Source organism: Culex quinquefasciatus, chromosome 2 (genome assembly GCF_015732765.1).
Source record: "Culex quinquefasciatus strain JHB chromosome 2, VPISU_Cqui_1.0_pri_paternal, whole genome shotgun sequence".
Lineage (NCBI taxonomy): Eukaryota > Metazoa > Arthropoda > Insecta > Diptera > Culicidae > Culex > Culex quinquefasciatus.
The window spans coordinates 121,973,323-121,986,201 of NC_051862.1; the positions used below are offsets into that span (position 1 = coordinate 121,973,323).

Here is a 12,879-nt window from a genome sequence, read left to right on the forward strand (position 1 = left end):
GTGACTGTAAAAAGGCAGGGATCAAGTCTCCCTAAACGTACTTTTTTAAACAATTGATTGTAAAATAGTATGACGATAAATTTAACATCAAATGCTTATGGGTTTTGGAGTTGATAAGTTTATCAAACAATTCGAGTATAAAATATATTTATTTGAATAAATTTTGAGTGTTTTCTATACAAATCAAAACAAAGAAAAAAGATCTCTTGGAGGTTTTTTGCAGCACTTATTAGAAAAGTGTGTGTAACTGAATCTAAACATTTTTTTTTCTTTGTTTTCTTACAATGAGTTTTAGTCAATTTCGCACAGCTTTCTAGAACAAAGCTAATTTTTTAACCCACATGCTGACGAGATACAGGCTTGGGATCAAGTGTCCCCAGGGATCAAGTCTCCCCACTCTCCCCTAAATAATAACAAACAGGTTTTGTTTGAACGTCCGCTCTGTGCATTGTCCCGAAATTAAGTTGAATTTGGTTGCGGGAGTCCCAATTAATAATTAAAAATGTTTACAGTAGTCGGGCATGTACGTGTGTCAAACGCGTTCTGACATCAGTGTCTTGCGAACCTTCGTGGTGAACGGACACTAGAGCTGCGGTATTTTTTTACTACCTAAGCTCAGAGTTATTTCAAAACAAAATTCACAGTCTTTTTAAAGACTACCTGAGTTATTTTCCAAAATTCTAAACAGTCTTTTCAAGACTAACCCCGCCTGAAATTTTGTTGTATTTTACAAACGAAGCCATCTTTTTAAGAGAACTTTGCTTGCAAAATGCGTCAAAACAAAGGTAAACGCAAATCTTCTGAAGATTTGGTCGTTACGTCGGTGAAGCGTTTGAACGCTAAACCGGCTAACGGAAGCAGAAAAAGAAAACAGCCTCTTCTGAGGTCTGATTCTGATTCTGAATGTGAGGTCAATCCTCCAATTCCATTGACAAACAGTTTCGGTGTTTTATCCGAAACTGATGACAAGGAACCTTCTCCTCGTACTGAGCCTTCTGCCGTCGAGAAACGAGTAAAGGCTCCGCCAATTGTAGTGACTTCCGTCTCCGATTTGGCCAGCTTTCGAACGCAACTGAAGAATTGCAAGGAAACTTGCAATTTGAAAGTTTCGTTCCAGCTTGGTCGAAGAGGAGAATGTCGCTTGTTGACGGAATCTTTACAAGATCACCAAACTTTTGTTGGTTATTTGAAAAACCACAAACACAATTTCTACACGTATGAGACCAAGAATGCTCGGCCATTCAAGGCGGTCTTGAAAGGTCTCTCCAACGACTTGTCGGTGGATGAGATCAAAAACGAACTTAAGGTGTTGCTTGGCTTTGCCCCATCCCAAGTAATACCGATGAAGAAAAAATCAAACGGGAATATTTCTCGCTTTGGTTTGACTTCACAATTTTATCTGATTCATTTCAACAGAAATGAAATCAACAATTTGAAACTTTTGGACAAAGTTCAGTTTTTGTTCCATGTACGGGTAAAGTGGGAGCATTTTAAGAAACATGGCGGTAATGGCCAGAATCTGACCCAGTGCCGGCGTTGCCAGGCATTCGGTCACGGTACTGATCATTGCGCCATGGTTCCAAAATGCATGGTTTGCGGGGATTCTTCTCACGACAAGGACAATTGTCCCGTGAAAGAAGTCACCCAATTTAAATGTGCAAATTGTGGTGGAAATCACAAATCAAATTTTGGGATTGCCCCATCAGAAAAAGGTTTTGGATTCTCGTGCTAAGCATCAGCCGAAATCCAAACCGAAATTTTCTCAAAGTCAGGTTGTACCTGAAACTTTAAATCAAACGTTTTTGCTATCTCCTCTAATGAAGAGCTAGAAAAATACTTCTACCATTGAAACAGGCAACGGTATTTCCTATGCTGCCGCTGTTTCAGGTACATCCAAAATTTCAAATCCTCTGCAATTCTTCCTGAAATTGGCCAGGTACCTCAAATTTCATTTGAAAATTTTTCTGCTGGCAACGCTTTGGGATCTTCTGATCTCGGCGATGTTACGTTTGAAAAAATGACTTTTTTGCAAAACTCACTGTTTGGTTTGATTCAAACAATGAGTAATGCTACATCCATGATGGAAGCAATCCAGATTGGATTAAAATTTGCGAATGATGTTGTTCTTACCCTGAAGTTTAATCATGGATCTAAGTAATTCCATCAATATTATGAATTTTAATGCTCGCTCTTTAAAAGCGAAAGAAAATGAATTTTTCAACTTTTACGAGTTCATAACGTGCATGTTGCTGTTATAACCGAAACATTTTTAAAAACTGGCACTTATTTGAAAAGTGATCCAGATTATAAAGTTATAACTAATAACCGAATGAATCGAAATGGCGGTGGAGTTGCAATAGTTATCCACCGTAGTATGACTTATAGCACGTTACGTGACTTTAAGTTAAAAGTTATTGAAAGTTTGGGCATTGAACTTGAAACTTCTTTTGGGAAAATTATGATTGCAGCTGCATATTTGCCATTCCAATGCACTGGGGAAAATAAAAATTATTTCAAAGGGGATTTGAATAAACTTACTCGGCATAGATCTCGATTTTTGATCATCGGTGATTTTAATGCCAAACACCAATCTTGGAATAATTCAAAAGTAAATTCCAATGGTAAAATTCTGTTCAGAGATTGCACTTCTGGTCTTTATTCGGTTTTATACCCGAATGGGCCAACTTGCTTCTCTTCTGTTAGAAATCCATCAACAATTGATTTGGTTTTGACAAATCAAAGTCAGTATTGTGGTCCTTTAGTGACTCATGCTGATTTTGATTCTGATCATCTTCCAGTAACTTTTTCACTTTCTCATGAAGCAGTTACCAGACCCAATAGTTCTGTGTTTAATTACCACAAAGCTAATTGGGACAGGTATCAGCATCATATTGAGAATAATTTAAATCATGATTTTGTTTTAGAAACCAAAGCTGATATTGATTCAGCCTTGGAATCTTTAACTAATGCAATTTTGAATGCTAGGAATATTGCTATTCCAAAAGTCCAAGTCAAATTTGATTCTCCCATTATTGATGACGATCTTCAGCTTCTGATTCGTCTGAAAAATGTTCGCCGAAGACAGTATCAACGTTCTCGTGATCCTGCACTGAAGCGAATTCAAAAAGATTTGCAAAAGGTTATTGACCACAGATTCACTCTCCTGCGAAATGAAAAGTTCGCAAGAGATGTCGAACAAATTAAACCTTATTCCAAACCTTTTGGAAACTTTCAAAGGTTCTTAAGAAACCTCAAAACCCATCCCTTCTTTAAAAGATGGTGATAATATTCTATTAACTAATGGGAAAAAGCTCAAAAACTTGCTCAGCAGTTTGAGAGTGCTCATAATTTCAACTTTAATGTTTTGAGTCCTATTGAAAATCAAATTTCAATAGAATTTCAGAATATTGTTGAACAAGAATTTTCATCAGATGAAGTTTTTAATACGGATCTGAATGAAATAAAATCTATTATCAAAAATTTAAAAATATGAAAGCCCCTGGTGAGGATGGCATTTTTACATTTTAATTAAAAATTACCAGAAGCAACTTTAAGTTGCTTGGTCAAAATTTTCAACAAATGTTTTGATTTGGCATATTTTCCCAGTAGTTGGAAAAATGCCAAAGTAATTCCGATTTTGAAACCGGATAAAAATCCTGCTGAAGCCTCAAGCTATCGGCCCATTAGTTTGCTTTCATCTATTAGTAAATTATTCGAAAGAATAATTCTTAATAGAATGATGACGCACATTAATGAAAATTCAATTTTCGCTGATGAGCAGTTTGGATTTCGCCTTGGGCATTCAACTACTCATCAGTTGTTGAGAGTTTCAAATTTAATTCGAAGCAACAAATCTGAGGGCTATTCTACTGGCGCTGCTCTTCTAGACATAGAAAAAGCATTTGACAGTGTTTGGCATAAAGGTTTGATTGCGAAATTGAAAAGGTTTAATTTTCCGATTTATATCGTGAAAATTATTCAAAATTATTTGACGGATCGTACTCTGCAGGTATGTTATCAGAATAGCAAATCTGATCAACTACCTGTACGTGCTGGCGTCCCTCAAGGAAGCATTTTGGGTCCAATTTTATACAATATTTTTACTTCTGACTTGCCTGATTTGCCCCCAGGATGTCAGAAATCACTTTTTTGCTGATGACACAAGCATCTCCGCCAAAGGCAGAAGCCTTCGTGTCATCACAAGAAGATTACAAAAAAAGCTTGGATATTTTCAATTCTTATTTGAAAGAATGGAAAATTACTCCAAATGCTGCAAAAACTCAACTTATTATTTTCCCTCACAAACCAAGGGCTGATTTTCTTAAACCAAAAAGTCATCACATTATAAAGATGAATGAGGTAAATTTAAAGTGGGAGGATCAAGTGAAATATCTTGGACTTGGTTTTGACAAAAACCTTACCTACAAGGATCACATTGAAAGTATCCAGGTTAAATGTAACAAATATATTAAATGTTTGTATCCACTAATAAACAGGAATTCTAGACTTTGTCTCAAGAATAAACTGTTAATTTATAAACAAATTTTCAGACCTGCCATGCTTTATGCTGTGCCGATCTGGACAAGCTGTTGCTTAACCAGGAAGAAAAAACTTCAGAGGATTCAGAACAAAATTCTGAAAATGATTCTGAAACTTCCTCCCTGGTTCAGCACCAGTGAACTTCATCAATTAGCCGAAGTTGACACTTTGGACGTTATGTCCAATAAGATAATTGATGCATTTCGACAAAAATCATTGCAGTCTTCAGCTGCATTGATCCGCTCTTTATATAGTTTATAAGTTAGTTTTAAGGTATCCCTTTTCCCTTTTGTACATGTAGGACCTCCTACATTTGAAATCACTGAATTGCGAAAGCTACAATATTTCATGAATAAATGAAAGTTGCTAGTATTTAAAATTGAGGTGAAAAGTCATCGTTTGTGATTGGACACTCAATAATATTTTAACTGAATGAATGTACATGGAAAAAAAAATTTGAATAAATATAAATTAAAAAAAAAAAAAAAAAAAAAAAAACTTCACGTGGTTTTGCTCTTTTCCATGCCTGCCAGCCAGCTGAGCCTGAACGCGTTCTGACAAAATCCCTTTGGGCAGTTGTCGTATTTGCAGCAAGTTTGAATGTGAATTCAGGGTAAAACAACAAATGACAAATTACAAACTTCTTTCATATGCACGGAGTTTTCTGGTTTTATTGACTATTGCAGGATTGACATCTAATCTTGAAGATTTTTGAAGGTCAAATGGTGAGGCATTGAAAGCTGCACCAAATTGCTACTTCGTCTCAATTTAACCAAATTGCACGAGCACGACAAATTGATCTGTGCTGAACGGTTCTCCACATTTTAAACACTAATCGAATTAAATTGAACTAAAACGCCTACCACTATGCAACACGATCCACAACCTCTTCTCTCTTTCGACAGTATTGGGCGATCCTCGTACGAACCAAAACCCGGCGCTGCTCTCGTTCGCAATTCTCCTTCTCCGATGGCACAACGTGGTCGCCAAGCGGGTGCGCAAACAGCACCGCGACTGGACCGACGAGGAGATCTTCCAGCGATCGCGACGGGTCGTGATCGCCAGCTTGCAGAACATCATCTCGTACGAGTACCTGCCGGCGTTCATGGACGCGGAGCTGCCCCCGTACAGCGGGTACAAAGCGGACACCCACCCGGGCGTTAGTCACATGTTCCAGGCTGCGGCGTTCCGCTTCGGACACTCGCTCATTCCACCGGGGTTGTTCCGCCGGAACGGCGAGTGCGACTTCCGGCGAACCAACATGGACTACCCGGCGTTGCGACTGTGTTCTACGTGGTGGAATTCCAACGACGTGTTGGACGACACCCCGATTGAGGAGTTTATAATGGGGATGGCGTCGCAGATTGCCGAACGCGAGGATCCGCTGCTGTGTTCGGACGTTCGGGATAAGTTGTTTGGGCCGATGGAGTTTTCGCGGCGGGATCTGGGCGCGTTGAACATTATGCGGGGCCGGGACAATGGGCTGCCCGATTACAATACAGCTAGAGTGGCGTACAAACTACCAAAGAAGAAGACGTGGCGGGATATCAATCCGGAGGTGTTTGACCGACAGCCGGAACTGTTGGAGTGAGTTGAAGAGCGGGGTTGTTTGGTGTTAAAATTCTAACATTTGTGAAATTACAGCTTGCTCATCAAAACCTACGATAATCGGCTGGACAATGTGGACGTTTACGTGGGCGGTATGCTGGAGTCAGACGGGAAACCCGGCGAGCTATTCACATCGGTCATCATTGATCAGTTTACCAGGATTCGGGATGCCGATCGATTTTGGTTCGAGAATGAGGATAACGGGTAAGACATTTAGTTGCAAATCTTCTTTATGAAATTTCACCTATTCTTTTGTAGAATTTTCACCAAGGAAGAGATCGCTGAGCTACGCAAGATTACTCTGTGGGACATCATAGTCAACAGCACGGACATCGATTCGGACGCAATTCAGAAGGATGTCTTCCACTGGACCGAGGGTGATCCATGCCCTCAGCCGGAACAACTGAACGCCACGCTGTTGGAACCCTGCAATTATCTGGAGGGATACGATTACTTCTCCGGATCTGAGCTGGCCTACATTTACTCGTGTGTTTTCCTTGGATTTGTACCGATCCTCTGCGCTGGAGCTGGTTATTGTGTGATCAAGCTGCAGAATAGTCGGAGAAGGAAGCTGAAGATCAAGCAGGAAGCGATGAAGTCTAACGGTACTAGCAAGGCATCGGTGGAGAAGATGATGGCAAGGGAGTGGCTCCACGCGAACCACAAGCGACTGGTGACCGTCAAGTTTGGACCGGAAGCGGCGATTCATACGGTAGATCGGAAGGGTGAAAAGCTGAGGTCGTTCAACTTGAAGAATGTGGACGTGGTGACCGTTGAGCAGTCGGCGGAGAACTACAAGAAGAAGAAGCCTTACATTCTGCTGAGCGTGCCCAACGATCACGATCTTGTGCTGGAGCTGGAATCGAACTCTTCGCGTAGAAAGTTCGTGAAGAAGCTGGAGGATTTCCTGCTGCTTCACAAGAAGGACATGACCATTATTGAGGTGCAGCGTGATTTGATGCTAGCGAAGGCTGAAACACGCGAGCGTAGACAGAAGAGGCTGGAGCACTTCTTCCGTGAGGCTTACGCGTTGACCTTCGGGCTGCGACCGGGTGAACGTCGCCGAAGATCGGATGCTTCCGTTGATGGGGAGGTCATGACCGTGATGCGAACCAGTTTGTCCAAGTCGGAGTTTGCCGCTGCGTTGGGTATGAAGCCGGACGATATGTTTGTCCGCAAGATGTTCAACATTGTGGACAAGGATCAGGACGGGCGGATTTCGTTCCAGGTAAGATCGCGATCGACGTTTGTTTCGGCGGTTGTCATGATTTTTTTAATTTCCAGGAATTCCTCGAAACCGTTGTACTGTTCTCGCGCGGTAAAACCGACGACAAGCTGCGGATTATCTTCGACATGTGCGATAACGATCGCAACGGCGTGATCGACAAGGGCGAACTGAGCGAGATGATGCGATCGTTGGTGGAGATTGCGCGCACGACTAGCGTCACGGACAACCAGGTGAAGGAACTGATCGACGGGATGTTCCAGGTGGGTGTGATCGAGACTTTGGCTTGTTTCAAGAACTTCGATTTGACCGTACTTTTCCACAGGACGTCGGGTTGGAGCACAAGAACCACCTTACCTATCAGGACTTCAAGCTGATGATGAAGGAGTACAAGGGTGACTTTGTGGCGATCGGTCTGGACTGCAAGGGTGCAAAGCAGAATTTCCTGGATACCTCGACGAACGTGGCCCGAATGACGTCGTTCCACATTGAGCCACCGTCGGATGCCCGTCGCAACTGGATGCAGGAAAAGTGGGACAGCTACACGACGTTCTTGGAGGAAAACCGACAGAACATCTTCTACCTGTTTCTGTTTTACGTGATCACGATCGTGCTGTTTGTGGAGAGATTCATTCGTAAGATCAGATCAACAACCGAGAGATCAAAGACTAATAAGAATCTTTTTATTTCAGACTACTCGTTCATGGCCGAGCACACCGATTTGAGACACATTATGGGAGTTGGTATTGCTATAACTCGAGGATCAGCTGCCTCGCTGTCATTCTGCTACTCGCTGCTGCTGCTTACCATGTCACGGTATAACCTTCTTGATCTTCACCTTTTCACAATTACAACTTAACCCCAATTCCAGCAACCTCATCACCAAGCTGAAAGAGTTCCCCATCCAGCAGTACATCCCGTTGGACTCCCACATCCAGTTCCACAAGATCGCTGCCTGCACGGCGTTGTTCTTCTCGCTGCTGCACACCGTTGGCCACATCGTCAACTTCTACCACGTGTCCACGCAGTCCATCGAAAACCTAAAGTGTCTCACCAAGGAGGTCCACTTCACCTCGGATTACCGTCCGGACATCACGTACTGGTTGTTCCAAACCGTTACAGGTTAGTCCGCTCTCACGAAGACTTGATCAACAAACCTACAACGACTTCCCCCTTCCAGGTGTCACCGGAGTCATCCTGTTCGTCATCATGTGCATCATCTTCGCGTTCGCCCACCCCACGATCCGCAAGAAGGCGTACAAGTTCTTCTGGAACGCGCACTCCCTGTACGTCCTGCTGTACGCGCTCTGTCTGATCCACGGCCTTGCCCGTCTGACCGGTGCCCCCCGTTTCTGGATCTTCTTCATCGGCCCCGGCATTATCTACACGCTGGACAAGATCGTCTCGTTGCGGACCAAGTACATGGCGCTGGACGTGATCGAGACGGATCTGCTGCCGTCAGACGTGATCAAGATAAAGTTCTACCGGCCACCGAATCTAAAGTATCTGTCCGGCCAGTGGGTGCGGCTGTCTTGTACCGAGATCAAGCCCGAGGAAATGCACAGCTTCACGTTGACCTCGGCGCCGCACGAGAACTACCTGAGCTGCCACATTAAGGCACAGGGGCCGTGGACTTGGAAGTTGCGCAACTACTTCGACCCGTGCAACTACAACCCGGACGATCAACCGAAGATCCGCATCGAGGGTCCGTTTGGCGGGGGCAACCAGGACTGGTACAAGTTTGAGGTGGCCGTTATGGTGGGCGGTGGCATCGGAGTTACGCCGTACGCGTCGATCCTGAACGATCTGGTGTTTGGAACCAGCACGAACCGGTACTCGGGGGTGGCCTGTAAGAAGGTGTACTTCCTGTGGATCTGTCCGTCACACAAGCACTTTGAGTGGTTCATCGATGTGCTGCGCGATGTGGAGAAGAAGGACGTCACCAACGTGCTTGAGATTCACATCTTCATCACGCAATTCTTCCACAAGTTTGATCTGCGAACGACGATGTTGGTGAGTAGGGAGCTTAGACCATAGATCTTTTTTTGAAATATTTGAATCTTAGACCTTAGACTATTATTGACCTCAGAGGATCTGTTTTGTATGTTATACAAATGTGCGATTTTCTCCTATTTTCAGTACATTTGCGAGAATCACTTCCAGCGGCTATCGAAAACGTCCATGTTTACCGGCCTGAAGGCGGTGAATCACTTCGGCCGCCCGGATATGTCTAGTTTCCTTAAGTTTGTACAAAAGAAGCACTCCTATGTAAGTTTGTTTCAACTTTTATATATTTCCCGAAACTAATGTTCAATTCATTTTCCCAGGTATCAAAGATAGGCGTGTTCTCGTGCGGGCCACGACCGCTCACCAAGAGCGTCATGTCGGCGTGTGACGAGGTTAACAAGGGACGAAAGTTGCCATATTTTATTCATCATTTCGAAAACTTTGGCTAAGCGATTGCGGTACGGTGGTTCGTGTGCCTGTTTTTGCTCACTTAGGTTTCTATACCGTTACTCTGTGTACTAATATTTTTACCGTTAGTTTAGCCCAAGTGTAACAATCCGGTCCCCCTTCTAGGATAATTGCTTACCGCGTAGATTCGTAATTTTATATGTTTATTATTATTATTATTTTTGCAATCGTTAAGCTCAAAATATTGCAAATCGTGTCCAAGTCCAAGTGAGTGAAAGTATTATTTCAAGTGTCGCCGGAGTCACTTGAAGCGTGTTATTTTTCTGTGAAGTTTTCATCATCTGAATGTGAAGCCTAGCTACACAGTTTTCGTCGGAAACGAAACCGATACTTTTTATAAAATAAAAGTTAATAAAACTTCATCTGCCAGCATATCAAAATAATTGATAATGAAACGTGAGTGATATTACTATTAATTCATGTAAAAAAACGAAGAAAAAGGTCATCGTCTCACCGCCGAGCAAAATTCATTCACAAACGTCGATCTACAGAGTGTAAGGCATTACCAGCAAAAGCAAGAAAGCGCCGTATTTGCGCGAAACCCTTAGCTTGTAATCACCCTAAATGTAAACATAAACTGCCGGATTTCATTTAAAACAAAACAAGAAACGAATACACCAGTTAAAAAACGTAAATCTGTTTTGAAATTGAAAATTAAATGCTCTTTTCATCTAGATTTTTTTTCTACGTCTTGATCTAAACATATTCTCAGTGCTATTTTTGTCTTCAGAAATGCTTCATTTGGTGTTCATTTTTGTGTAGAGTTGTAATCAAGAAACGCAGCGTTTGTAAGAATGTGTAAATAGTTTATGTAAGTCAAGTCGCCAATATTTATTACTCTAAATAAAATAAAGTAGCGAGAATAAAACAAAATGTAGTTTTGTTACTTAAACATTCCGAAACAAACCATGATTGCAGAATGTAATATTTCATTGAAGATTCAAAGAAATTATTCAAATTAAATTGATTTTGTGAAGGCATAAACTTTCAGTGTTATTATCAAAAATTTCATGTGTTACAGAATTTTGCAATGTTGGACATTTTAGATCAATTTTTTAATAATTATTTAAAAAGAACTATCATTATCTAAATCAATACATTTTAATGAATTGAATTGTTGAAATCTTTGCACAAACTCTATTTATTCACTGACAATATTTTCGATTTATTATACATCTTTAAAACTATAATTTCATAAACTACCACTCTACGCAAAATTGTATATGTTCATAAAAGTGCAAACAGACTTGTTGTTATTTTTAATTAATAATTCATTAAAAATAACAACAAAGTCTGTTTGCACTTTTTCCAAACAAAGTACTCGATTTTATGAGTTTTTCTACATGTATAAGAAAAACTAAACTAAAAATGTCAAAATCAACCAAAAATGACATGAGACAATTATGCGTAGAACGGCAGTAAAATTCTACGAACAGTAGGATGTAACAAAAATTGCTTTTTCGTAGCCATTCAGGGTCTTGTTCTGGTGGGCGTATTTAGTCCAGGTTCCAACTATGAGGTTGATTGGACGTTACAGTAGTTGGTTCTCCGCCAACGAATTTCAAGTGATATTTAACCCGTACAAAATCTTTTTTTTGACTTCAATTGTTGGGGCTATTTGGCCACTAATCAAATCATCCGACCCAATTTTAGAAGAAAATTAAAGGTTTATTGCCTATTAAATTATCAAAAGCATTTTTTTCAAATATTACATCACCACCATCATAAATTCAAAAATTCTAGGTCATATTGGAGTAGTTTACTGCCCATATTAAAATAAATGTGCAAAAACAGCAAGCTGAGCAAAACGTAAAGTAAGTTTGTCCCACACATAAGGCTATGTGATAAGTTTTGATTTGATTTGATGATTTGATGTGATAACCAACAGGGCCACAAGGATGACCTATGTAGCGGTTGCCTAGAATTACAGTGGCTCAGACTCAAAGGAAGCATCTTCAAATTACTATCGTATGAAGGGCCAAAAGGGAGTGGTTGGACGCGAACGAGCAAAATCACTCACGGTGTCCTCAGGGGATGAGAATCTCCTTCCGACAGTAACCTCCAATAACTCCGAAAAAAGTCTGACAAAGCTGAAAAACAGGGCTCGCACCCTGTTGGGGGCCTAAAAGGGCGCGGCAGACAGCTGGAAACTGACAGAGGTCAATTAGACAATCCCCACGAATTGTATAATTAATAAACTATTTTCCCCTTTTGACGTAGTTTTGGTCTTCCACTATCCACATCCAGTCTCCGCCATTACAGCATACCGTCCACTGCCCTGATGTTCCCTTCCCGATCCCCGGCATTGGTTCTAACTACTAATAAAAAGGAAAATCATAGATGAGAATAGGAGAGCAAATCGAGCTCAGTATCCCCTCACATAGACTGGTAGTAAGTGTGAAAAAAACAATGGAAAATGTAAAGATAAAAAGAAAAATTAAAAATATAGAACGTCAATGCGGATGGATCGATGATCCCCTCACAAGGACATATTAGGTTTTACACCGTGACGTCATTTGACAGCTCTCGTGCACTGTTTACATGGTCTTCGTCGATTTTCGACGAATTTCCCCGAACAAAATCGACGACCTCATCGACCATGTAAACAGTGCACTCCTTCTAACCTCCAAATCGAGTCGGTGTAAAACCTAATAAGAGACAGATGGTAGGAAGAGAAAAAGAAGAATAAAAATGCAGGAATAAGAAATAGTCAACTCGGATGGAGAGCAATTGGGACTCTTCCCTCACAAAGACATCAATATAGAAAAATATTCAACACGCTACTTCAATCATCATGGTAGTAAATGGATTGTGAATATGTCAGAATAAACGAAGAGTCTTTTGGTGATAATAATAATGGAAAGATCTCACCGAATCACGAACTCTTCAAAAAAGGAGCTATCTGCAGCCAGCAACCATTTCCGCCAAACTTGACCAATTCGGAAGATGATCGTCAGCTTCTGGGTTTTCTTCGATTTTGTAGGCAACCGGAAATTGACCGGGTGCATCCAGCAAAATCTTCTACTGGGACT

General features: G+C 41.3%; 1 protein-coding gene across 1 annotated transcript in view; it reads left to right on the plus strand.

Moving 5' to 3' along the window:
- LOC6034142 (dual oxidase) overlaps positions 1–10,715 on the plus strand; it is a 68,132-nt gene extending 57,417 nt beyond the window's left edge. The window contains exons 4-13 of the mRNA XM_001844451.2: positions 5,445–6,126; positions 6,184–6,351; positions 6,406–7,375; positions 7,432–7,635; positions 7,698–8,007; positions 8,065–8,188; positions 8,244–8,494; positions 8,553–9,385; positions 9,512–9,640; positions 9,700–10,715. Coding sequence (XP_001844503.2) covers positions 5,445–6,126; positions 6,184–6,351; positions 6,406–7,375; positions 7,432–7,635; positions 7,698–8,007; positions 8,065–8,188; positions 8,244–8,494; positions 8,553–9,385; positions 9,512–9,640; positions 9,700–9,828 — 3,800 coding nt within the window. The 3' untranslated portion in view covers positions 9,829–10,715. The remainder of the gene's footprint in view (positions 1–5,444; positions 6,127–6,183; positions 6,352–6,405; positions 7,376–7,431; positions 7,636–7,697; positions 8,008–8,064; positions 8,189–8,243; positions 8,495–8,552; positions 9,386–9,511; positions 9,641–9,699) is intronic.
- Positions 10,716–12,879: the final 2,164 nt, after the last annotated feature.